Here is a 27,807-nt window from a genome sequence, read left to right as displayed (position 1 = left end):
AGTTAGTTGATAGGTTGTGGGAGCAGTTCATTGTTGGGGTGAGTGAAGTTATCCTCACTGGTTCAAACCCCAATGATTAAGGGGTAATAACTGTTCATGAACCTGGTGGTGTGGATCCAGAAGCCTCCTGTACCTTCTTCCTGATGGCAGCCACGAGAAGAGAGCATTGCCTGGATGGCTGGATCCTTGATGATGGATGCTGTTTTCACTGCAACAGCACTTCATGTAGATGTGCTCAGTGGTGGGGAGGGCTTTACCCATGATGGACTAGGCCGCATCACCACTTTTTAAAGGATTTTTTGTTCAAGGGCACTGGTGTTTTCATACCAAGCTGTGATGCACCCAGTTAAGTATCTTGTCCAAGTGGTCATTATTAATGCATGACGCTTAATGTAAGGCCAACTATCAAAACATATACTGAGCTGCATCATTTTACATCAAAGGCAAACAGGGTCCAAGAATTACTGTGGCAGGCCACAAGTGTTGCCATGCTTTCATAGCCAACATAGCATTCCCACAACTCACAAACCCTAACTGCTTATCTTTGGAATGTGCCATTTAACAAATTTCTGATTCTAGAACGTGGAAGGAAACCAGAGCACAGGGAGAACATATAAACTCTTTACAGACAGCAGCAAGAATCTGACTGGTGATAGATGACAGTGTAAAGCGATTGTGCTAACTGCAACACTACTATGCTGTCCCTGAAGAGCCATCAGAAATTAACAAAGCTATCCTTACCTAATTTACAAGGACATCCATTCAATTAACAGTAGCTTAAGTGCACCTGCCACCATATGCCTAAGCAGATGTATGAATGGCCCCAGACCTAAAAAGTTAACCATTTCATTTTTCAAAGACCATTTCATCTTTTGCTTGTTTTCCAGATTTTCAGTATCTGAATCATTTTTGATTGCTGTTGAAATCACTGCTAATTCCTGGAACACCAACTTTGAAGATGTTTTCCACTGCTGTCTGGCTGGATTTATATCTTTTTTCGTCTTCTTCAAACTCGATGCTTTCTCATTCTCTTCTACAGTCTTTGATGAGGTGTCAACCAATATCTGCATATTCACAGCCTGCAAATCTTTACCTAGAACCCTAACCATGCCCAACTTCCAACACAGCCAGAAATACGTTCAACCTATTCTGCTGAAACACGAGTAAAAGATGTATCCTGCATCTGCAGTCTCTTGTGTCTCCTCTCTGATGAAACATGAACTTGGGTCTCACCTCAAAACGCTGCATGACCTGTTGAGTCGCAACCAGCATGTTTTTGATTTTATCTCAGGTTTCCATCATCTGCAGTTTCTCCTCACTGATAAAGCAGGAGCTTTGTTCTTGCTCCACAGATGTGGCCCAATCTACAGAGTCTTCCTGGCAAGGTTCTGATTTTATCTCAGACTTCCAGCATTGACAGTTTCTTGTGGAAATAGGAGCTGGGCTCTCCATCCCTAGATGATGCCCATGTTACTGAGTCCTTCCAGCAATATTTCAGGCCTTCAGCAGCTGTGATCTCTTACATCCCTTCTGATGAAACATGACTTCTCACCAGACACTGCCCCCCTAATGAAGCATGAAGTTGGTTCTACCTCCCCAGATGCTGTCCGAGCTACTGAGAACTCTCAGCAAGACTCTGATTATATCTCATACCTTCAGTTCTAAATTGTTTTGTGTCCCCACTTGTTAACTTGGTTCTCTCTCCTCAGACACAGCCGTCTCTCCAGCAATGCAACTGAAACACTATCTCAAATACTGCCAAGGCTACTGTGTCCTTCCAGCAAGATTTTATCTCAGACCCTCAGTTATCTGCAGTTTCTTGTCTGACAAAACATTAACTTGGTTCTTTCTCCATGGACGCTTTCTGATCTGTTGTCTCTCCAGCAATGCTCCTGATTTCATCTCAGGCCTTTAGCTTTTGCGGGGTTTTTTTGTGTGTACTCTTTTTGACCAAACGTTAATTTGGTTCTCTCTCACAGACACTGCCCGACCTGCCGTCTCTACAGTAATGCGTCTGATTTTATCTCAGACTTCCAGCATCTGCAGAGTGTTGCAATCCGCCTTCCCCAAAATCCCTACTCATCCCTCAGCACCACTCCGGTTTCATGGGAAGCCCCGCTCCTCCGAGACGTGGCGGAGAGAAGGTCCACCCACCACTTCCGAGGAAGAGGGTTCACCGCTCCCAGGTGGTGCGGACACCGGGCAGCTCCGGCCCTCCTTGCGAGAGCGTGTGTGTGTGTGCGCGCCTCGGCCCTGACCCCTGACCCGGCGGCGGATGGCCGGTTCCCATTGTTGTGCGGGCGGCGACGTCACTGGGCGCCTCTCCCGGTCTGCGGGAGGGAGGGAGTGAGTGAGGCGCGGGAGGGAGAGTGTGTATGTGTGAGAGAGAGAGAGGGAGGGAGCGGCCGGTGCGAGGCGAAGGAAACGAGGGAGGGGCGGGGGGAGGAGGAGAGCGCGAGAGCCCGCCCGGCCGCGCACGCGCGCGTGGAAGAGCGAGACAGCGAGAGAAGAAGCGCGGCCGAGACAAAGGAAAGGCGGCGGGCGCGTGAAGAGGGGGAGGAGCGGCGGCGGCGGCGGCGCGAGTCGGACCTCAGGCGCGCCGAGACCGAACGCGCGCGGTGGCGGCCGCGGCATGCCCGGCTCGATGTTCGCGGAGATGGAGTCTGTCAGTGACTCTGGTGGCAACGAGGGCGAAGGAGGAGGGGGCACAGTGTCGGGCGTGAGCGGCGGCGGCGGCGGCGGCGGCGGGGGTGGTGGTGGTGGCAGTGGAGCCCCCGATGCCGCCGCCGGCACGGAAGAGGATCAGAAATCGCTGCGGCTCGCCTTGGATCACCTCTCAATCTTGGGGCTGGGAGAGGAAGGAGATGGTCTGCTGGGCGAGGGAGGTGGCGGTGGTGGAGCAGGAGTCGGCGGCGTCGTGATGGTCGGGGAAGAGGACGACGAGGATGAGGCGGAGGATGAAGGCGGCGTGAACGGGCTGGCCGTCTCCCTGTTCCACCCGCCTCTGGTGCCGCCGCCGCCCCCGCCGCTCTTCACCGTGCCCGGGGACCCCGGGCGCAGGAAGAGTGTGAACATGACCGAGTGTGTGCCGGTGCCCAGCTCCGAACATGTGGCTGAGATCGTGGGGAGGCAAGGTAACCACAGCCGGATGAGGAAGCGGCGCCTCTTCCTCTTTTAATTTTTTTAAAGTTTATTCCCCCCCCCCCTAACAAGTCCTTAAAAAGTGTGAAATTTCGCTAGCAAATCATAGCTGGATATGTGCGGGGATTGGAAAAATTAAAATTCATTCAAATTCTCAAACAGTGCAGATTAGAGGTTAAACAAAAAGTAATGCAAATATGAAGCACTTTCTAATTCATTGTATGTGTGTGTTTCTGGGTAATTGGAGTGGGGAGAGCAAAATAGTCGTTTTCTTTAACCAAATCATTGCTCCAAAAAGAATTACTTATTTTGTGAATCCTAAATCTTACAGATTGTTGAGATCCTGAGACTATTATGCATCAGGATTGACAGATTGTTTATGGTAGCGCTTTCTGCATCATTGGAAGATGTTGAGTGTCTAGTTTGGATTTAATGCAGTTGCTTTGTGTGTGGGTGGGGTGGTGCGAAGGGGCAAAAATAGCTTATTTGTGCATAACAGAAATGGATGGAATACTGTGGTTGACAGGGTTGGATTGTCCCAATAATTTAATTTTCATGGAGCAGGTCTGTCTTTGCTGTTTCACTCTGTGAACAAAGTATGATTTATTTAAAATATTCAGAGGAAAATTGGTTTGGAAGAGGGTAGTTGATTCTTTTATATACCTGAAAACCAGATATGCATACACACAGGATATCCTGAATTCAGTCCAGTGTAATTGTCATGTAACAGGGCTGAAAATTTTTCAAACTATCGTTTTTTCCTTGTTTTGTAATAATAGGATAAGTAGAAAGTGCTCATGTTGGATTTAAAGGTGACAGTTTCTTTTCTGGTAGGTAATTTGGGCAAATTCTTTAGTGTTTCATTGTTCTCTTTGTTAAGGAATCAAACCATGCTCTGATTTATATGCTGACATCATAGGCTGTAGGGTTTGGTCTTGGGAGTCTGGGATTGATTTCTGCTTTTGTTTCCAGAACACCAGATATTGCCATATTTGAAATAGATTTAATTCCAAAATTCTGCCAGATAGAAAATTTTTTGATTAAAGCACTTAGCATGTACTCGATTTTTAAATCAAAACCAGTACATTCAAAGAAAGGAATCCTGCTGAATTCATGTTCAGTTTTGAGTATCTCAAATGTGCACACATTCATTTGTACTATGAGTAAAATGCATGTTTTAGTATAGTATCTTTCAGTTTGCAGGGATAAATCAAATCCATTTGGTACTGTGGGTAGTGAAAACCTTCGTTAATATTTTAAAACTTCATTAAAGTAATTTTGGGGTGGATTTTCCTTTCAATGTAGGAATAGCTAAGGCATCTAAACTAGATTTTATGGAAAATATTTGATTAAACAAAAGTTCTTATGACTTTGCATTTCTGAGGAATGATGCACCTCTTGTTTGTGATCTATGCAAGTTTCAAAAACAGCACTCTCAGAATTATAATTTATATTCAGTTTCAAGTGCAGTTTAATTCTTTGCTTTCTTGTACACGCTAATTATTTTCTCTTTTCTTAATTCCTTTTGACTGTGGTTGAAATGTATGCAGGAAAATAAATTGATATTCATTGATACTCTCACACTGATATTCATTGTTGATACTCTATTGTGAGTGGTTGCAATTTGTTTGATTGTGGAGTGCTGTCATATCCAAACAGGGACACCAAAAAGTTCACGGTGATTAGCAAAGGTGGGAACCATAAATAATTAGAATATTGGCCCTTGGGTTTACAGGTTATGTATGCCATGTAAATGGTTGATTTCGGGTAAAATATGTGTAAACACTTTAAGATGGCATGTATTTGTACACTGAATTATACACAGAGCCTGGATTTTTTACTTCAGTTCATTATGTCACTTTGAACTTTAAAGTGTGAACGTTACTCTTTCTTGCATGAATCCACCTCCAACCGTGACTAAAGTTGGATGAAATGGTTGGTGACTTCCTCCCAGATCATACATCTGAGTATTTGCCTTTATTGTAACACTGACGTAATGTAATTGTCTGAGCAGATATATTCAGCTGTATTAGAGAGATCTGGATATGTCCATAATGTACCACTTTTCTGCTGAAAATTCAGGAAACTGCTCATAAAGCTATGCATTAGAATCTAAATGCACCACATGTTTTCACTGCCCCTGTAGTCACTGTGCATGCACGCACACACACACTCCCAGCCATGTCTGTTCCTGTTATTTTCTAATACTTTTTCAACCTTTCAGCTTGTTACATTTTATTAAGCAGCAACTTCAGCTAGCGGTTGTTTGGCATGGAGTCAACAAGGTTAGGCTTTATAATAGGAATGGAACTATACAAACACTCTCAGGCAGTGATAGTGTTATTAGTACAGTTTTGGAATCAGCTAGACTGTGGTTGATTTCTAAGCAAAGAGAGCCTTGGAAAAAGGAAAGAGCTTGCCAACCGAGGCAAAACTTTTGGTATATTGGGTTATGAATTTAAAAGTTCTCCACTTACAGAAAGTACTGTTGAGTGGAGTATGGTTTCTAGCTTCCTAAATACAGCTGCAGTTGCTTCTACATTTGCATGAACTTTCAGCAGAGCAGAAAATGACCACAAATACTTTCCTAAATATTTCTGGCCTCTCTTTTAATTTTTATTTCTTCCTCTGAAAGTGACACCATTTTAATGTATACCATCTGAAGAAGCCTAATCCGTATGCAAGTCAAACAGTGAGTTGATATTAGAAGCCATTTTATGAGGGGGCAGAAGAGAGAAGATGATGAGAGTTGATTACATCTTGTCTAATTGTTTGCATACATGCCTTTTCTATCAAAGTTCAGTGACCAGCAATAACCTGGTATTTTCTACCTTTTATCCAGGGATGAGGCTTACAGTAGCCAGTGTTTTACTTTCCTCCCAACAAAGTGAAGGAATAATGAGATTAAGCATCTATTATTTATTGAAATTACAATATTGACCATGCAACAAGAATGAATGGAAAACTGTTCAGGTGAAGCAACCAGCAGTGATTTTGTTTGTAGGGGTTCCCACCCTGGGTTCCTTAAGCCCCTTGCTTAATGGTATTGGTCCATGGCATAAATTAGGTTGGGAACCCCTGATCTGAAGTATAATTGTCTGTCTTAGTATTATAAACTAAAATTAGTAACAAGCAAGAATGAAACTCTAAGTGAATCACCTTCATAGATTTTTGGATTGAATTTACTCTGTCTTTGGGAAATAAAACCATAAGCAGGAGCAGAATAGGTCCATTTGGCCCATTGAATCTGCTTTGCCATTTTATCATGGCTGATTTATTATCCCTCTCAACCCCATTCTCCTGCCTTCTCCCTGTAACATTTGACGCCCTGAGTAATCAAAAACCTGTCAACCTCCACTTAAGTGTACCCAATGACTTGGCCTCCACAGCTGTCTGTGACAATGAATTCCACAGAATCGCCACCCTCTGGCTAAAGAAATTCTTCCTCATCTCTGTTCTAAAAGGTGGACAGAATTAAGTGCCCGAAGATGTAAATTAAATTAAAGGTTGGTACAGTGATTCATCAATTATCCAGTTTCCTCTCAGTTCCTAATTCGATCCTGACCCCAGGTGCTTTCTGTATGGAGTTTACAGATTCTTCCCTTGATTATAAATTGAGTTCTGTTACAACTGGCAGCTTATTTTAGACTTCCAGCATTTACAATTCTTTTGATTTTTCAAATTGCACATGCAGACCAGTCTCGAGTGAGGCTGCGTGTTGAAATCGTGACAAACTGCAACATTGAAAATAGAAATCAGTTTGCTGTAATTCTACTCATAACTTAAAATCTTTTCATTGTTGATACTACATGACATTGGTATTGTAATATAATAATAGAGATCAGGTTGTCTAATTGTTAAATTGTGAAATACCAGCTTTGACCAAATTAAACTAAGCTGCTTTCTACTAAGATTAGCAGTGAACATATTTAAGTTTTAAGGAGTTCAACATCTCTGCATCTAAGCACACAAGCTAATTAAATTACTAACTCAAAGGTACTGACTTTGCAGAGGATATTAATGTTTGGAGGGCCAGGTTCTGTAGTATTCATAGATCCTTGGATTAATTGTACCAAAACTATGTATTATAATAGTTCACAATGACTTGCAATAGAATACTGTTCTTCCATGTCAATTTAACCTAAAGTGAGCAAGTTGTGTGAGTGTCCACCAGAGCTTTAAGTGATTTTTAAATCACTTAAAGCATGAAACAGAATTATGTACTCTATAATTGAATTGACAGTCAGGCTTGTATTTTACGTTTTAGTTCAGGCAGTTTCTGGAATGAATTCCATTTTTTATAGACACCCGTAAGTCGGTTCTTTATATAAATTGGTAAAAAAAAAATTCTCTATGGTAACCGTGCCTCCACAATATTGTCGTGAATGACATTCAGATTCATCTATTTGTCACATGTACATCGAAACATTGTGAAATGCGTCGTTTACATTAACTACCAACATTGGCATAATGCAAAACAGCCATACTGATGAGGAAGAATTGCTACTAAGGGTAGACTGCTGTTTGAAGGAAATAATGCATGTGTGTATATGGGATTTTTGAATTTTTAATTTGTCTGTACGGATGTCCATATACAGTATCGTGCGTTTTTAACCTGGGTACAGCTTGTGAATTTAGGAGAGAGTTCATATCTTAAAATTGGGCATTTAATATGTGTTGACTGTACTCTGCACAGCCCTCTACTACATCTGAAATTCTGTTTGCTTGTATTCCAATATCTAATTGCAATTTAATATAGTTTTTGGTAGTTTTCTAATTAAATTTATAAAGGATTTTGTTAATTGTAATATTATTTAATTGTTTAAAGTTTCAGGTGTTGATGTATTCAAGATTGTTTCATGTTATTTCCAGTCACGTGTATGGGAGAGCAAAATAATTGTTACTGTAGATCTGATGCAGCCCTGAGTCACCAATATAAAAACTAATGTCAATCTAATTTATTTTACTTTTCAGATGGGTTAGAGGAAATTCCTTGTTTTTAGAAAGCTTGATTTGTATAAGATGTTGGTTGGGTGGGGGGGATACCTTTTGCAACCATCCAAATTAACAGCCAGGTTGTGTTCTTAATTCCACTTTGATTGTTGCAGTAGACAATAAAATTAGAGAAATAACAGCTATTGCCACTTACTTCCAATGTTCCAAGTAGTCATCAATATTCATTTAGTTTCTCTGTTAATGTGTTAAGTCCGCAAACTCTATTTAAGTAGGCTGTTGAACCTTGAGGATCGTTATTGTCAACTCCAGTTCTGTCATTCAAATTTAATTAACAAAACCATAAGCTGTTAACAAAATCCTTCCATTCATTGACATCATCTTTTCAATACTGGTATCCTTTGCTTTATATTTGACATCATTAAACTTTTTCATGTCCCAACTACAATTAAAACGATTGTTTATGTAAAATGAACGTTATTTTTTCTCTAAGCATGGTAATTTAAAAAATTGTGAAACAGTGGCTGTCAGAAATATACAGTGAAAAAGTGTACTTAATGTAAGCTGACATTTTAAAGTTCTGTTGTAGCAATAACCTACCTTGATTTTGCTGGTAAGTGTGAACATTTATGTCGCTAAGGCAATTGCAGAAACCTTATTTTTGCTAACCAAATTCCAACAACTATTTCCCAGCACCTTTTATGCAGTTGCACTGGCATTGGAGCTTATTGAGATTTCCCTGTAGTGATAGTAGAATCTGCAATTGGATCGTGTACCATGATGTCATTTTATTAAATATGAACCTCTTCACAAGCTCTGCAAGCAAATAACTGAGTTTTGAATTTGTTACTTGTAAAGCCTAGCAGTTAGTGCGAAGCTATTATAACTTGGCGTTAGAGTTTAGCGTTCAATCCTGGTGTCCTCTGTAAGGAGTTTGTACTTCCTCCTCGTGAAGTGCATGGGTTTCCTCAGGTGCTCAATTTCCTTCCACAGTCCAAAGACATTAGTAGCTTTTATGTAAATGTGGATGTGATCTACATGGAGTTTAGTAAGGCATTTGGTAAGGTTCCACACAGTAGGCTTATTCAGAAAGTCTCAGAAGGCATGGGATCCAGGGAAGTTTGGCCAGGTGGATTCAGAATTAGCTTGCCTGCAGAAAAAGGAGGGTCGTGGTGGAGGGAGTACATTCAGATTGGAAGGTTGTGACTAGTGGTGCCCCACAAGGATTGGTTCTGGGACCTCTACTTTTCGTGATTTTTATTAACAACATGTATCTGGGAGTAGAAGGGTGGGTTGGCAAGTTTGCAGACGACGCAAAGATTGGTGGTGTTGTGGATAGTGTAGAGGATTGTCGAAGCTTGCAGAGAGGCATTGATAGGAAGCAGAAGTGGGCTGAGAAGTGGCAGATGGAGTACAACCCGGAGAAGTGTGAGCTGGTACACTTTGGAAGGACAAACTCCAAGGCAGGGTACAAAGTAAATGGCAGGATACTTGGGAGTATGGAGGAGCAGAGGTATCTGGGGGTGCATGTCCACAGTTCCCTGAAAGTTGCCTCACAGTTGGATAGGGTAGTTAAGAAAGCCTATGGGGTGTTAGCTCTCGTAAGTCGAGGGATAGGGTTTAAGATTTGCGAGGTAATGATGCAGCTCTATAAAACTCTGGTTGGGCCACGCTTGGAGTACTGTGTCCAGTTCTGGTCACCTCACTATAGGAAGGATGTGGAAGCATTGGAAAGATATTTACCAGGATGCTGCCTGGTTTAGACAGTATGCATTAAGGTCAGAGATTAAGGGAGCTAGGGCTTTACTCTTTGGAGAGAAGGAAGATGAGAGGAGACATGTTAGAGGTATACAAGATATTAAGAGGAATAGATAGAGTGGATAACCAGCACCTCTTCCCCAGGGTACCACTGCTCAATACAAGAGGACATAGCTTTAAGGGAAGGGGTGGGAAGTTCAAGGGGGATATTAGAGGAAGGTGTTTTACTCAGAGAGTGGTTGGTGATTGGAATGCACTGCCTGAGTCAGTGGTGGAGGCAGATACACTAGTGAAATTTAAGAGACTACTAGACAGGTATATGGAGGTTTATATGGGAGGCAGGGTTTAAGGGTCGGCACAACATTGTGGGCCAAAGGGTCTGTACTTTGCTGTACTATTCTATGTTCTATGTTAAATGTCCTGTGATTAGGGTAGTGTTTTTTAAAAAAAAATGTGGTTGCTGGTAGTGCGACTTGAAGGGTTGGAGTGGCCTGATTTCTAAATAAAAATAAACATTTTATGTCACTGTAAATATTATAAAATAATTTTCTCAAGATGTTAAAAGGCATGAGACAAAAACTTTTATGGTTAAATTGGGAAACTAGAGTAAAGCTAATTTAGAGGTTAAGACCAAATTGGGAGGGGGAATAAAGCTGGCAGGAAATATTTGAAATCATATTTATGAAAATATATTCCACCAACAAAAGAAAACCAAACCTAACTGAAATGAGTAAATAAATATAAGGAAGTATAGAACTTTGCAAATGTTGGAATGAGAGTAACAAGAGAGAATACATAAATAGCAGGAAAGATTTTAAAATGACAAAGTAGAGTTGGAAAGGTCACTTGTGAGGAGGCAATAGTATCAAGTTTCATATTTGGTGTGGAGATTGATCACATGGACATGACACATAGGTGAAATTAGAAATATTATAACAGACTTGGTGTTGAGTTTGTGGTTTGTATGTGTTGCCTCCATTCATTTAAACATATCCTTGGATGAGTCAGTTGAGGCAGCATTATCTATTTAATAATAAGAAAATGTTGAACGGTGTATCAGTTGGCTAATAGCGAGCAATTACAGATGCTGTAAGTATGAAATAGAACAAAATGCTAGAAATGTTCACATGCTAGGCAACATCTGTAGAAAGTAAAACAATTAATATTTTGAGTTGATTACATTTCATCAGGTGACTGAGTCAGGCAGTAACTGTCTGATTAAACCAGGCCTCATAGGTCTTCTGTGTAATCATTAATGTTCCAGTGAACATCTACAAGGAGTAATGTTCCTCCAGCATTTTGTGTGTTAATTTAGAAAGGGGCATCCTGATAGATATTGCAAAATGTTGCATGCCACTGCACATGACTTGTATCTTCCATCTGTAATCCCTCAGATGCATGGAGGGTCCTGGAATTAAAACTATCAAAATCACTTGGTATGTACACCATACATTTCAATTATGTTTTTATGAGATGGAAAAGGCAAAACTGGGGAGAGCCAGTAAAAGACAGTTGCTGATAAACAGCTCCAACTAAGCTGGAACATATGCCACTAGTAAAGTTCAAGGGCTGGTCATAGAAGATAGATTTTTAAGAAGCTACAGAACATGTGAGAGTGGCTTCGGTAATGAATGAAAAGCAGGAAAGGTGGGTAATGATGCTGTGAACTAATTGGGCCAAATGATTTTGATTTTTGTATTGTGTAATCTATATAATGCTGGTACACTTTTCCAAACTCAAAAAAAATTTACTCAGACCAGTGCATTTTGGCCCAAATTAGCCAAAGTTTTATGGAAATAGTTAAAAAGGTTTTTTTTTTAAAAAGGACAAACTACTGTTTAACTGTAACAAATTATGTATTTAAGTGAAATACAGAATAAATTAGAACATTAATAAAACTGCTACAGTACTATAAAACTATTAGTTAATAGTTATCAACAAAGGAATTCATTCAGCATACGTTGATGTTTTCTTTTGACTGTAAATAAACAAAATCAATGCAGACACTTAGTGCAGATACTGGACTTCCTTCATACAGTGTTTTCTATGATTGCTGATGCCTTAAAATTCTTTGTAGTTTCTAACTGCATAGTGAAATCACTCTTGGCTGTTTTTGGCATTTCCAAATGTGAATGCAGCAAGCAAAACAGTTCTGAATTGTCTTGCTGTTTATACTCGCCAACTTTCAGTGACAAAAATCAATGCTTTTTTGAACACAAACACACAAGTGATGCTATTTAAAAACTGTTCACTCTAAGCACAGTGTCATATATAACATCCACACGACGTGCATGCGGCTGACACAAGTTAGAAAATGTTTGGCAACAATTACCTGCCGCAGTTAAGTGGTATAATGTCCCAAATAAACTAAGGGAATCCTGCTGTTTTCTTGATTGATTTTCTGTCATTCAAAGTCAAATGAGTAAATTAATTTGTATGCAATATATTTATTATTGGAGATAAAGGTATAGTGTCATTTAAAAGTGCTTCCTTGATGTGTTTATTGAGCACTAACAAGTTAATCTAAATTCTGTAAAATGGTTTATTATCACATGTACTAAGGTACAGTGGAAAACTTGTCTTCTAACAGTGGCATGGAAATTGTCCTTGAGCCTTGCGGTATGTGCTCTGAGGCTTTTGTATCTTCAGCCTGATTGGGGGGGATGAGGAGGGGGAGAAGAGAGAATGTCTGGGGTGAATTGCTTTACCAAGGCAGCGAGATGTATAGACATGCAGTTATGGTAGTATCATCTGCAAACTTGTAGGTGGAGTTTGATCAGAATCTGGCCTTGCAGTGTGATTGTATAGGGAGTAGAGTAGGGGGCTGAGGGTGCAGCCTTGTGGGGCACAAGTGTTGAGAATAACAGAGGTAGAGGTGTTGGTCAGGAAGTAAAGGATCCAGTTGCAAAGAGAGGTGTTTGAGTTTGGAGATGCTTGGAATTATAGTATTGTTATCAATGCCGCTGCCTGATTTCATCCTGTCACCCGTCAGAGCATGTTAACCCACCACCCACAGTGATCGGTCTGGGACTTAACTTTTGATTGTGTCACTTGTCGTCCCTGATGGCTTATGAAGGTCATAACTTGATTTCTTGTAAATATCAATGCTACCTAATTTAAATGCCACAGTAGGGAGTGGATTTCCTGGTTCATCTCTGGATCCTAGTTTGGATTGACTTATTTAGGATACAGTCTTCAACACACTTGTTGATAAAGCCCATGATGGTGGTGACATACAGTACTCATTCAGGCTAAGTGCTTTGAGCATGAACCAGTCTATTGACTCAAAGCAATTGCATAGAAGCTCATCTGTTTCCTTAGACCAGCACCAGCACAGTATGGCATTCCATACCAGATCCCCGCACTTCAGCTTTTGTTCGGAGAAGGAACTCAGCCTGGTGATGTGATCTACCTAAACGTGGGTGGGGTTGGCTCATTGGGCATCTATGGTCAAGGGTGTTTGGGTTGTTGGTGAGGCAGGATACATGCTGCTCGTATTTAGATAATGCACTCTCGAAGTTAGCCTGATTGAAGTCTGGCGGTGGTGAAGAGGGCCTCAGTATCCCATTTCATGGCTGTAGACCAGGGTGTGTAGTTCATTGAGTGCAGGTGTGAAGCCTTGGGTTGGGATGTAGACTGCCACCAGGATGCTGAAGTGAACTCCTGTGGCAGCTCATTCCACCATTGGATATTTCAGATTGAGGTGAGCAGGAACTCACCCGGGCTCTCATGTCTTAGCACTATGAGGTGTTAGGAAGCAGGCCCCTCCACCTCTGACGTTGCTGTATAGTCCATCTGATGTTTAAGAAGCCATTAGGTTGTATGGAACAGCCGAGTGGAGTAGATACAAGCTACAGTTCAGTGAGGCATAGCACACAGTAGTCCTTTAGTTCACTTTGTTAGGTTGGTCTCGCTCTTTCATCAGCATTCTCAATGGCCTGGAGGTTAACTAGTATGCTGGGAGAGGGGACTTGAATCCTGATTGTTTAAATCTCGCCTGCGTTCCAGCCCTCTTGCCACACTACTGAGGTAAGTGCTTATGTTTGGCCAGTCCTGGAGTGGAACCACCTGTACTAGATGATGACTATGCAGGCAGTCCCGGAGTTACAAACATCTGACTTACGAACAGCCTGCCACAAAGCCTATTATATTGAAAATCCGAGTTAAATACGTAAAATGGTTCGTAGTAATGCACGCACACACTACGTTGTGACGCTCATGAAAACATTGCGCGTCTTCAGCAGTTTGTCGCCTCGTGGAAGGCCGTCCTGCATTTTAAGTTGGATCACGTTGCCATTAACACTGTGCTGAGTGTGTAACTTTGTATTTGGCTTAAATTTTTCTCTTTCTTACCCTTGTAACTATGTCTCCAAAGCGTAAATCCAATGCAAGCACTGGCCATGCATCAAAGAAAGGGAAAACGATCACGGTTGAAAATAAGGTGGAAATAATAAAGCGATCAGAAAGAGGTGAAACGCCATCAGTTAGGCTACAGTCAGCCAATGATTGGAACAATTTTAAAGGATAAAGTGAGAATAATGGAGCATATGACAGTCCCTGCCCCGATGAAAGCTACAATTATTACTAAGCAACGCAGTGGTTTGATTATTGAAATGGAAAGGCTGTTGGTAATTTGGTTAGATGATCAAAATCAGCGTGATATTCCTATTAGCTGCTAAAGTGCAAGGTGAAGCACAAGTTCTGTGAGTGATTTTTCCTGAAATGTTAAAAAAAATTATTGAGGAGGGAGGTTATTTGCCAGACCAAATATTTAATGTAGACGAGACTGGCTTATTTTGGAAAGGGCGTACATTTTGAAAGAGGAAAGAAGTGCACCAGGGTATAAGACATTGAAGGATAGGCTGATGTTATTGCTTGGGGGTAATGCATCAGGGGATTTCAAGCTCAAGCCTTGGCCTTTTTTCGGAACTGAAAAAGTTAGCTGAATCCTTTCGTCTCATTGAAGCAGGGATGGCAAAATTAGAGGAGCAAGATTCTAATACAGAGAGGTTCACCAGTTTACTGTGCAGTTACTGAGAACCTCAGCTGCTACAAGGCCATTTATGACAGATAAAAGAAAAGCTCTGTACAAGCCTCCCTTAATGCCTACTTCAAGAAATTGACTTCAATAGTAAATCTGTCCTGTCCAGCAGCAGAATCAAACCCTGACTCTCCAGCACCAGGTCCAGCATAATACTACCTCACAAATGCCCCTTCCAGTATGCAAGATATCAATGCAACTATATGTAGTTACTTTTATTATTACTGTATTGTTATGTACAGTACTGTATTATGTTTAAGATGTTTTACTGTATTTGGGTCAGCACTGCCTCCACTTGTCCCATTTAACCTGTCTCAGTGCGGGTGGACTTTAGGACGCGGGGGTGCTCAGGACCCGCCGCCCACGGCTACTGCTGAATCTGCAGTGTTTCTGTTCCGTTGATGGAAAACGATCACGGTTGACAATAAAGTGGAAATAATAAAGCAATCAGAAAGAGGTGAAACGCCATCAGTCGGTTAGGCTGTAGGCTACAGTCGGTCAACGATTGGAACAATTTTAAAGGATAAATAGAGAATAATGGAGCATATGACAGGCCCTGCCCCAATGAAAGCTACAATTATTACTAAGCTACGCAGTGGTTTAATTATAGAAATACAGTACATATGTTTCTTGTGTTTTATATGCATAGAAAGATAAAATATATACTGTATGCCAAGACAAACGTTTGACTAACTGATGCTAAGTTATACTGGATGTACCTGTTCCGTCTTATGTACAAATCCGACTTAAAGACGGGCTCAGGAATGGAACTTGTTTGTAACCTGGGGACTGCCTGTAGAACACGTGGAGTAGAATGCATTCTGCTGGCCTGTAAGGTAAATTGTCCTTCACATACAGTTGTGAAAGTCCTGTAAAGAGGTCCAGTAAAATCACCTTTGACTAAATCAAAAGAACACTACTGAATGCAAGAGTGATAATGCTTCAGATTAAATATACTTCAAACTGTGGTTACATTTTTCTTGTAATGAAAGTTAATTGTTTTGGGATTCTTTTGTCACCCTCCTGTCTCCCAATTCATTTAACCTGAAAGATACTCTGGTAACTAGAAATGGTGAACAAAATGTTTCCAAGTTGCAGAATATTTTTGAGTTGATTAATGCACTTTTAAAATGTGGAATGCATTTAAAGTTCACGAGGGCCAACAGTACAAATAAATGGCACTTGATTATAAGAAAACCATTAAGTTTTGTCATCTTAAGATCTGTTTCCTCAAATACACAAGAAATGTTGATTTAAAAAGTACATTTGGATTCAATATCAAGAAGGCACAAAATTGATAGTTTTGGAAAATGTGGAATTGTGATGTTTCACCCTTTTAATTGTATTTTGTTTAATTTTGTTCTGATACTTGTAATAAATCTTTGACCAGAGACATTACTTTTCTCTTTCACAGAAGCTATCTGATCTGCTCAATATTTCCAACATTTTATTTTTTTTTATTTCCAGCATCTTTCACTTTAAAATTCATAACTATTCTGAACAGGGAAGGCAATAACATTTGAATATTAACTCGTACATACAAGCTGGATGAACTCAGCAGGTCGGGCAGCATCTGTTGAAATGAGCAGTCAACAGTCCTGATGAACGGTCTTGGCCCGAAACGTTGACTTCAGCATCTGCAGTGTACTTTGTTGTTTTCTTGTGCTAAACTTATTTTCTTGTGCTGCTCTTAATCTTTCATTTAATACAAGCTCAATCAAGAAATGTTTGCATAAGTTGTCAAAAATCTTTTAAGAAAACCTGTTTCTGGTCTAATTGTAGCTGGTTTGTCTATGAACTTTTAAATATGAAGCAAACGAGAGCTTCCAGAATTACAAATAATTTGATTTGCAGAAATCTGACTTTAGGCCAATTCTCTTGTACATTTTTAAAGCATTTTTCAAGTCAATAATATTGTTTGGTATCATTCATTAATGATTGGATACTTTACATATTCCAATTAATTGTGGGTAATATCAATGTAATGTTACTATAACGTGTGATTATTTAGTGAAACTGTATGTAGAGCAATATGATATGGGTACCATAGAAGATAGATTTTTCTGAATTAGGGAAATTAGCTTACAGAAGCTTGTGTAACCCAGGGAATGCCTGTATTATCTCATTTAAATTATAGACATATGGTATATGAGTTTTGCAGATTAAAACTGTTAGTAATGAATGCTCCACTTGCATTCAACAGAAATCTCATTAAATCTCTCATTGTGATTGAAATAAATGAACTCTCATATTTGAATGCTATTTTTCCCCCATATGAACTATTTTACTTGATGAAGCAAAATGTTTTTTAATTGTATAACCTCTAATATAGGAGACTGTCTGTGGCTGTTGCTGGGAAAGAAATCCATTCTGCCACCTGTCCTCCTTAGTTCCTGTACTGCTTCACCATATTTTCTGGAGAACAGAGAATTGTTTAAGGGCAATAGTGATAAACTAGGGAATTGTAAGCAGATAAACATTATGTCAGTAGTAGGAAAATAATTAGGGAAGATGTTTGGGATAAGATCTATTCCCTACCAAGTGAAAAGCATTGACTTGGTAGGGATAGTCAGCATGGCTTTCTGTAGGGCAAGTCTAGTCTTACAAACTTTTATTGAGAAGGTAATAAAATGATGTGGGTAGGACATAGTTTGTCTATATGTGAACTGTAGTAAAGCATTGGATTCAAATTTGGCTTGGTCATAGAAGGCAGGGTATAGTGCTGGAGTGGTGTTATTCCGATTGGAAGACTGACAAATGTTATTCTGCTAAGGTCAGTGCTGACAACACTGTTAGTCATGTATATTAATGACTTCACTGAAAATATAGTTGGGATGATTAGTGAGTTTGTAGGTGACAACAATTGTCAGGGTTGTGTGTAGTCAGGAAAGTTGGCAAACAATTCAGCAGGATGGAAAGCAGTTGGAAGGGTCGGTAGAGAAATGGAAGATGGAATTTAATCTGTGAAGTCAAATATAAGAGAAAAGTTGGTCATTGTAGGCTAGTGTTAACTTGGTGGGTTGCTGGGTGGCGTTCATTGTTGGGTTGGAAGGGCCTGTTCCATGCCGTATCTCTAAATATAAATAAAATAAATAGCAGGACTCTTAAGAGCATAGATTCCCAGTGGGATCTAGCAACACAAAATGCTGGAGGAAACTCGGAAGGTCATATAGTGTCTATGGAGAGGAACAAACAGTTGATGTTTCAGGCTGAGACTTGTCATTAAGGATCTCAGCCCGAACGAAGCATTGACTGTTTATTCCTGTCCCCAGCTGCCTGACCTGCTGAATTCCTCCTGCATTTTGTGTGTGTTGCTAGGGGAGATGGTGTCTTTTTCCCTTAAAATGGAGGGTATAGCTTAATGGTGGAGGGGAATGTTAAAATTAAATTTGTGAGAGCAGTTTTCTTTGACAGGGGTAAGAGGCTAAAATATTCAGACAAGGGAAGTGGTGGAAGCAGGTACAATAGCAGTGTTTAAGAGACGTCTAGACAGACATGAACAGGCATGGGAATGGAGAGAAATAGACCATGAAACTGCATTGCGGCGCATAGGAAGGTTCCACAATGGGTAGTAAACTGCCCAATGCATCGCTAGTACCAGCCTACCTGCCATCATGGACATGTATACAGAAAAGTGCCAGGAAAAAGGCCCATAACATGAATGATCCTACTCGTCTTGCACATGGACTCACTCCATCAGTGACGAGACTTCATAGCATCCAAACCAGGACCACCAGACTGGAAACCAGTTACTTCCCCCAAGCAATAAGTCTGATCAACATCTCCACCCACTAACCCATACCCCCAACTGCCACCACTTTATCACTTCCTGTCAGAGTCACCTTACGTATAGACACTCCAGTACCTAGCATCATTTATGGATATACAATCAGTCTACGTATACAACCTATCTTATGTATTTATATTTATTGTGTTCTTTATATTGTAATTTTTGGCGCTGTATCAGATCCAGGCTAACAATTTTTTTGTTCTCCTTTATACTTGTGTACTGGAAAAGGAAAAAAAATTGCCATTGCCAAAACCAACTTCCAAAAAAAGGAACCCATTTTCACCAACAGACACATTTCTATGACAACAAGGTTTAGGCTTCTAAAATGTTACATCTGGTCAATCTTGCTGTATGCTTCTGAAACATGGACTATAACACCAGAACTCCAAAGAAACTTACAAGCAACAGAAATATGGTTTCTTAGAAGAATGCTGAAAACATCATATAGAGATGGGTAACGAATGAGACAGTACTCCAATGTGCCCGTACAAAAAAATCTTTAATGAGAACATTAAATGAAAGAAAACTTAATTTCCTGGGCCATGTCATCAGAAAGGGAGAAATAGAATGCCTTACATTACAAGTCTGTATGCCTGGGAGACGCAGAAGAGGAAGGCAAAGAAGAAAGTATATGGACACTGTGAAAGAACTAACAAATCTAAATGTACGAGATATCATTGACGCTGCGAGGGATTGTTCGATGTGGAGAGCCATGATTGCCCAAGTGTGTAACGTGCAAGGCACATGAAGAAGAAGACTGGAAAAGACAGTTAACAGTCTTGAATGTCTGCAGATGGGATTAACTTAATTTGGTATCATCATTGTCCCCAAAGGTTCCGTTCCTGTAGTGTAACATTTTATGTCCATACATTCCCCTTTAATTCTTTTGACATTAACTACATTGAGGGGTAATCTACTGGAACCAATTAACCAACAAACATTTTGGAATACAAAAGGAATACTCAAGCAATCAGAGAAAAAAACAAGTGGTCACAGAGAAAGCATGCAATGTTTGCACAGTGCCTGACATTAGGATTTGGCTTAGGACAATCAAGCTGTAGTGGAGCAGCACGAACAACTGTATCACCATGCCATGTGTATGGGAAGAAATGTGATTAAATTCATCATTCCAATATGCTGTATTGAAGGCTGTCCCAAAATGTTAAAGTTGGTCTCTTCACAGCTGCTATGTTTTCAGTTTTGTACCCAACTCTATCTGTTGTTGATCTGTGTTTTTTTTAATATATTTGGTTGGATCATTTGAAAGGGTGGTAAGAGGATGCAATGTATAATGTTAATGTCTCATCTAATAAAGGCGACATAATAGGTTGTCTTTACCATCTGTCAATATGTACAGCCATTTTCAGGGAGCTGCCATTATCTGAGTATATTTCATCTCCCAGTGTGCAACAGCTCACACTTGGTTAAGTTAAACTCCATCTGCCATTTCTCAGTCAATGATAGACACTCAGTGGCCACTTTATTAGGTGCACATGTACACCCAATCATGTGGCAGCACCTCAACGCATGCAGACAAGATCAAGAGGTTCAGTAGTTGTCCAGACCAAACATCTGAATGAGGAAGGAATGTGTTCTAAGCAATATTGACTATTTCAGAAATTGGGATTTTCAGGCACAATAGTCTATACGGAGAATGGTGAAGAAAAACAAAAAAAGTGAGGATAGACACCTTGTTAATGATAGTGGTCAGAGGAGAATAGCCAGAATGGTTGAAGATGACAGGAAGGCAACTCAAATAACCATGCGTTACAACAGTAGTGTGCAGAAGAGCAACTCTACATGTCAAACTTTGAAATGGATAGGGTGCAGCTGTAGAGGGCCAGATACCTAATAGAGTGGCCACTGAGTTTCATGAAATTTGTTTTACAGTAGCAATTCTGTGCAATACATAAATTACTATAAGATGTATAAAAATAGTGCAAAAGCAAGTTTTGTTAACAGATTTATTAAAGATTCAGTTATTTTCAGATGCAGTAGAAATTCTAAAAGTTAACAAGCTAGAACTGTTTTCAGCAATGAAATAATGCATCAATATAGAAAATAATATTGACTGAGTTAGTTGCATAGATGTTGGGAAATCATTTGGTTAAAATGGCTAAAATGAGATATGATTGAGGTCTAACCATTAAACACTACTGAGTTGTGCTAAAAATGTCTGTTTAATGTACTACCTAAAGGGTAATAACAGGAGAGTAAGGAACTTCAGTCACACTGCACTGGAATGTGAACACTGATCATCAGTGTACAAACACCATTGAAACAGAATTTGACTCCATAATTTTCACTTAAAGCATTATGGTATTAATTTAGCTTAAGCTATTCATAATGAAATTGATCATTGAAGTCTGTATCTTAGTGGGCAGGAGGCACAAAATTTGCACTATTTGACATTGTTGACATCGGATGGGTGGCTTGCATAACAAATATGGAAAAATTGCAATTAAGTATAGATTAGAAACTGCATGTTTTGATGTGCCACTTTAAGGGAATGTTTCATTCTTGACCCTGATCACAATTTGATTGTTCTAAATTCGTCCAATGTGGTGGGTGAGGGCATTATCAGAAACATACTTCTCATAATAAGTTTTTGCTTTCTAATATGAAGTTAGTAAAATGGAGACCAATATAAAATTATGTATATTGGTTTCCATTTTGCATGTATATGGTTACTTTCAGTATTGGAGAAAGTAAGCAGCTTGGCTCCAACAACTTTGGAATTATTTGTTCCATCTTTGTTCTGTAACTGAATTAGTGAGAGAATACATTGATGAAACAAGATCTCTCCACATCTGTGGAGTGCGGAACAATTTTAATGAAAGGTCATCAGCCTGAAGTGTTATCTAATTTCTACTGTAACAGGTGCAACTTGACCTGTATTTGTAGCATTCTCTAGTTTTATTTCATACTTAATTTATTTATTTTAGAGGTACAGTGTGAAACAGGCCCCTAGCAGCCCTTCAAACTGTGCCACCCAGCAACCCACTGGTTTAACTAACGATGGGACAATTTTCAATGACCAATTAATCTTTTAACTGGTATGCTTTTAGGCTATGGAAAGAAATGGGAGCACCCAGAGGAAATCTACATGGGAAGGAATATACAAACTTGCTTACAGAGGATGCTATGGTGCTCTCTATCTAGAATTTGTTATGCTGTTCAAAGATTGATCAGCTGCTTGCAGTCTAAGTGCTATTGAAAATGGTGTTTTATTAAGAGTGGTCTCTGCTGAAAGTTAGGAAGCAAAGTGTCCTAAATTGATTAAAATTAGTTATAATGCAGTTTCAACTGTGAGGTTTTTGAGAATACTTGCATACCTTTATAGGCTCACAGCTTAGGTGATGACATAGAAATGGCTTAGTTGAAGGCTACAACACATTTATTGACTGTGATAGCCTTCTAAATTTTATTTGCTTCAACATTTTGTGTATTCACTTTCTTAGATTGAGCTTTCTTAGATTTCTGTCTTATTTCAGAAGTCTGTATCTAAACAGGCTTTCTTTGCAGCAGGGTGAAATGCAGTGATGTTATTAGATAAGTAATCCTGCAATAAGAATCCAGATAAAGAAATTAGGACTCTCATGAACAGATGCAGAATTACTATTAGTGAATTAAGCAAATTGGAATTAAGACCATACTTGTACTGATGACTAAAGTACCAGATTGTTGTACAAAGTTGCAAATGATCATCTTCACAAATCTCCATTAGAGAAGGTTCTTACCTGGTCTGGCATATGTCTCCAGGCCTATAGTAATGTTTTTGAGTTTGACTTCCCACTTAAAATGGATTCAGATATTTCATTACAACCACTAAGTAAATTAAGAATAAAATTAACTTCTCCATCAACATTAGCAACAGATGGTTTTAGATGCCATCTGATCATCTTAGCCTTGGAATACGATTTTGAAATTCTTGGAATTTTTTAAAATTTAGAGATACAGTGCAGAACAGGTCCTTCTGGTGCAATGAGCCACATCACCCAGCAACACACCGATTTAACCCTAGCCTAATCTCGGGACTATTAATCTATTAACCAGTATGTCTTTGGACTGTGAAAGGAAACCGGAGCACCTGGAGGAAATCTATGCAGTAATGGGTAGAACATACAAACTCATTGTAGATTGGAATTCAGTTCCAGCACAAACTCTGGAATGCCCCAAGGTGTAATAGCATTGCAGTAACAGCCACCTTAACATGGTGTTCCTAGGGTCCTGATCATGAGCCATCTTTAGCCGTTGCATGGTAACCTTTATCCTCAATATTGTCTGCACACCTCCAAAAAAAAGACATTTAAATAAGTGGCAGTAGGAGATGTTTGATAAATATGAAATATTGACCTCTGTAAGTTCCCCTGGATTCATGAGGAAGTGCACACTGGTGTGCAACAGGACCTAGACAGTGTACAGGTTCAGGCTAAGAAATGGTAAAGTGAAGCAAGCAATGGAAGAGCTGAGCAGTGATTCTTAACAGGGAAGAGTTTAGCCCCAGCATCTGCAGAATCTCAAACTGGAGAAAATCTGCAGATGCTGGAAATCTGTGCAGCACACACAAAATGTTGGAGAAACTCATCTCCTGTGTGTGTGGTGTGTGTAACTCCTCTATACCATTCAATGACACCATCTTCACTGAATTTTGTAGATCACCATTGACTAGAAACCCAGTCAGAATACCCACCAAAGACACGGATGTACCACTATTCTGCAGCAATCACAAGTCCAGTAGGATCAAATTCTGACTGAGTACAGCTAAAGGAACTAGGCACCCTTCAGGCACCTTTTGACTGTTTAATCTTATCCATAGAAGCTGCCTGACCTGCTGAGTTCCTCCAGCATTTTGTGTGTGTTGCTCTGGATTTCCAGCATCTACAGAATCTCTTGTTTAACTATTTACCAGAGTTATCTTTACGTACTACCTAAATCTCTGACCTCTAACACTTAAATTTACAAAATTGACTGTACCAGCAACCCAAGTTCAATTCCTGCTGCTACCTGTAAGGGGTTTCTACGTTTTCCCATGACCATGCATGTTTCCTCCGGGTGCACTGGTTTCCTCCCACAGTCCAAAGACCTACCATTTGGTAGGTTAAGTTGTCCCATGTTAAGGCCAGGATTAAAATCGGGGTTGCTGAACGGTGTGGCTCGATGGACCTATTCCACGCAGTACGTCAATAAAATTTAAAAATCACAATTGTCAGAGGAATAGTGGGGTGAATCTTACTGGCTGCAGTCAGCACTTCTCTGTAAATTTCATCTGCATTGTTGAATGTAGATGCCCAACTCTTCTATAGCGACGGATGGTGCCACAAATGATTGTGTTTTAAGTGGCAGAGCCCAGTCTTGCTGGGATTCCCTAGCTTTATGTCAACCAATATCTTGTGTCAGGTCAGCCTTATGAACCCACTGTGGATTATGTGGCAAAGGGATCGTTAGTTAAATATTTCAAAATACATAAAGCATCAAGGTATAATTTTTAAGTCTTTTCATTGATTTCACTTTTAAAATCTCGTAGAGTTAATCTGTTGCTTCAGTTTGAATAGTGTTTAGAGATTGCTTAAAATCATGCATTTAAGGATGGCTAAAATTCTGTGTTCTATTCTCAGTTTTGGCATCTGTTATGGGGTTCCAACATTAAGTATTGCTGGACATTAAGAATTTCAGATGTATGTATACACTTAATGTATACATATTAAATGTACCTATTGAACCTTCAGTGATGTGCACATTGTGTGTATGGATAACAAAAGGATGAATTTGCATGTGTTAAAGCATTTGTTGATTCCTTTGGTATCTCTACATTCTACCTTTTTGCTCTTTTGCATGGTTGATAATTGCTTTGCCAACTGCTTGCAACCAGCCAGGTGAAATTCCTCATTAAAACCCCTTTTCCAATTCGCTTTCTTCCTTTCAGACTGTTATGAACGTTGTTGACCTGAAAAGTTCTTTTTAGTTCTCTCTCCACAAATGCTGCTTAATTTGATGGGTGTTTCCAGCACTTTTTGTTTTATTTCTGCTCAACACAAATAGATTGATCAAGCTCACTTTCATTGGAGGTGTATCGATTAATGTTTAGCACATATGTGTCTCAAATTATCACTTTAAAAATCCAAGTTATTTGGTGTTTGGGTGAAGGCTTGATGTTGGAGGTACAGTGTGACTGATTCTTTTGGGCCATAGGGCTCTGAGGCTCTCTGACAAATGTTTCAATCAGAAAGTTTCTGTCTGAAATGTGTGAAGACTGGTATCAGCTAAACTTGCCTTAGTTCTCTGTAAGCACACACAAGAGAAAATGATGCTGGAAATCCGAGCAACGCACATAAAATGCTGGAGGAACTCAGCAGGCTAGGCAGCACCTGGGAAAAGAGTACAATTGACAAAGGAGAGCTGCCAAAGGGTTTTGGCCTGAAATGTCGACGGTACTCTTTTCCGAGATGCTGCCTGGCCTGCTGAGTTCCTCCAGCATTTTGCGTGTGTTGCTCAGTTCTCTATATATTGTTTCAAGCAATTGTTTCTTCTTCAGTGTTGCTATGGGCAATTTAATCCCATTATGTGTTCCTTTTGCAAGAGTTGCACCTCTTTGCTAACTTAAAATGCATCAGAAAACAAATGGGACTGAAGTTTTGTCCAATCACTTTATTTTAAAAAAACATTTTTTGGAAGTATTATGAACGGTTTATGTCAACTGTTATAAACAGTTATGTTCTTCAGTTTCCTAATTGCTACTGTTGAACAAATTCGTGGACTTCTCTACCCTGTTCCACTTTCTTAATTCCTGCCACCCTTATTGATTTATTTTTTTATTTAGAGTACATCAAGTGACCAATTAGCCTACTAAACTGTACATCTTTGCAATGTGGGAGGATACAAGAGAACCTGGAGGAAACCCGCACGGTCATGGGGAAAACATACAGTCTCCTTACAGGGAACAGAAGGAATGAACTGAACCTGGATCACTGACACTGTAAAGCTAATTGCTATACTACCATGCTACCTATTAATATCCATGGCCTCTAATAATCACTTATTGTGAAGGCAGCAGTCAGCTGAAAAAATTTGCATGGTTTTCAGAACTGTGAGACATTGTACTACATCTGCATCTAGCTTTTTATACAATTCACTAAGGAAATTACTTAAATATATATCTAATTGCAGTTTTCTTTTCTTCAAAGGTTGCAAAATTAAGGCTCTTCGTGCAAAGACAAACACTTACATAAAAACCCCTGTTCGAGGTGAAGAACCTGTATTCATTGTTACTGGGAGAAAGGAAGATGTAGCCATGGCCAAAAGGGAGATTCTATCAGCAGCAGAACACTTCTCAATGATCCGAGCATCCCGCAACAAAACAAATGGACTGGCAGGAACTGTCACTGGATCTCCGAACCTGCCAGGACAGACGACAATCCAGGTGCGTGTGCCTTATCGTGTGGTGGGGCTTGTGGTAGGACCCAAAGGAGCTACCATTAAACGAATCCAGCAAACAACACATACGTACATAGTCACTCCGAGCCGTGACAAAGAACCAGTCTTTGAGGTCACGGGTATGCCAGAAAATGTGGATCGAGCCAGAGAGGAAATTGAGGCTCATATCTCAATGAGGACGGGCGTTCTTATCGACCTAACCGCAGACAATGACTTTCACTCTAATGGAACTGATGTGAGCTTAGATGGCATCAGCACTACCGGGAACCTGTGGTCCAAGGCTCCCAACCCAGCCCGCAGACCTGCTGCTAGCTTTCGTAATGACAGTTTAAGTTCTTTGGGAAGTACCTCCACTGATTCCTATTACAGTAACAGATTAGCAGATACCAGTCCTACAAGTCCGTTCAGTACAGGTAGTGGTGGCTTCACGTTTGGGGAATCACTTAACTCTGTCAATTCAGATGAGCGCGATGTGAGCATGGAATACCCGGCCATTGACTGTCTAAGTGGGCCTCACAGCATGATATGGTCTCCATTTGAGCATGGCAATCCTATTCAAGCCTTTAATGGTGCTTCAGCTGTCCAGAGACGCACTAACAGCATTAGTGGCTCCTCCACACTTCGTGTGTCACCCACCGTTTCTGACAGTACTGCTCTCGACCATCCACTGGCTAGGCGTGTACAAAGTGATCCTTTGGCTAATTTAGCATGGCTACCTAACCAGACATCCCTGTCTGCCTTTTCTAACAGCCCAGGATATTCATCGTCTTCACTACCTGGGAGTACCTCAGCAACATCTGGCTCTCCCACAGACTCGAGTGGTTCTGAAAGCAGGCAGAAAAACAACCGTGACTGTGTAGTTTGCCGTGAGAGTGAAGTGATTGCAGCACTTGTTCCTTGTGGTCACAATTACTTTTGCATGGAGTGTGCCAACCGTATCTGTGAGAAAGCCGAGCCTAAGTGCCCTGTCTGCCAAAAACCTGCCTCACAGGCCATTCGTATATTTTCTTAGCGGCAACATGTCCTAGCAAGTACTGCTGGCAACACCGAGAACAGGGTATCCGCTGTACAATATACCCTAGACAAACCTTATTTTATTTCGACTGGAAGACTATATTTCCTAGAGGAGATGTTTACAAATTAGCTTTAATTTTAACCCAGTCATCATTGGCAATTTTGGAATAAGTTAGATGATGTTGAGCAGTTGTAACCACGTGCTGATTGTGTACTGCTTGTCAAAGTTACTATGACAGTATTGAGTTAGATTTAAATAAAGGAAAGGTCCGCCGCACTTTGCAAATATGAGTTTTTAAAATTTCTACCTAGCATTTTATTTTTTAATGCATAGAATATATCTTGTACACATAGCTGAGAAAAGCCAAGTGGTTGTATGTTTTATAACACCAGAGTTTAATTGTGACAGCACCAGAACAGATTACTAAATATCCAAGTTTTATCATTTGTTTACCTCTTACTATGTATATGTAGGGAATTTATAGGACTGAAAATGTACTTTATTTGAATAAATTTTAAAAACTAAATATATTTTATTTTAAGATAATGGACCTTTAACCTTACATGGCTAAAGTACTGATATATATTTGCTGAACTGACTTGACGGTATGAAATTGTATTAAGAGTTTTATTTTTTGACTTAAAAACATTCTTAATAAAAAAAAAAATTTTTTTA

General features: G+C 40.0%; 2 protein-coding genes across 2 annotated transcripts in view; one reads left to right on the top strand and one right to left on the bottom strand.

Moving 5' to 3' along the window:
* LOC132406572 (cellulose-complementing protein-like) overlaps positions 1-2,634 on the bottom strand; it is a 6,454-nt gene extending 3,820 nt beyond the window's left edge. The window contains exon 1 of the mRNA XM_059992393.1: positions 2,155-2,634. Within this exon, the coding sequence (XP_059848376.1) occupies positions 2,155-2,634 (480 nt within the window). The remainder of the gene's footprint in view (positions 1-2,154) is intronic.
* On the top strand, positions 2,616-27,807 carry LOC132405971 (RNA-binding protein MEX3D-like). The gene is made up of 2 exons (XM_059991038.1): positions 2,616-3,134; positions 25,868-27,807. The coding sequence occupies exons 1-2, from the start codon at positions 2,633-2,635 to the stop codon at positions 27,127-27,129; spliced, it is 1,764 nt and encodes a 587-aa protein (XP_059847021.1). The 5' UTR covers positions 2,616-2,632; the 3' UTR covers positions 27,130-27,807.

The sequence above is a fragment of the Hypanus sabinus genome, chromosome 16 (genome assembly GCF_030144855.1).
Source record: "Hypanus sabinus isolate sHypSab1 chromosome 16, sHypSab1.hap1, whole genome shotgun sequence".
NCBI classification, from domain to species: domain Eukaryota; kingdom Metazoa; phylum Chordata; class Chondrichthyes; order Myliobatiformes; family Dasyatidae; genus Hypanus; species Hypanus sabinus.
The sequence above is the reverse complement of the archived record's forward strand: the minus strand, read 5'-3'. Positions and strand labels throughout refer to the sequence as shown.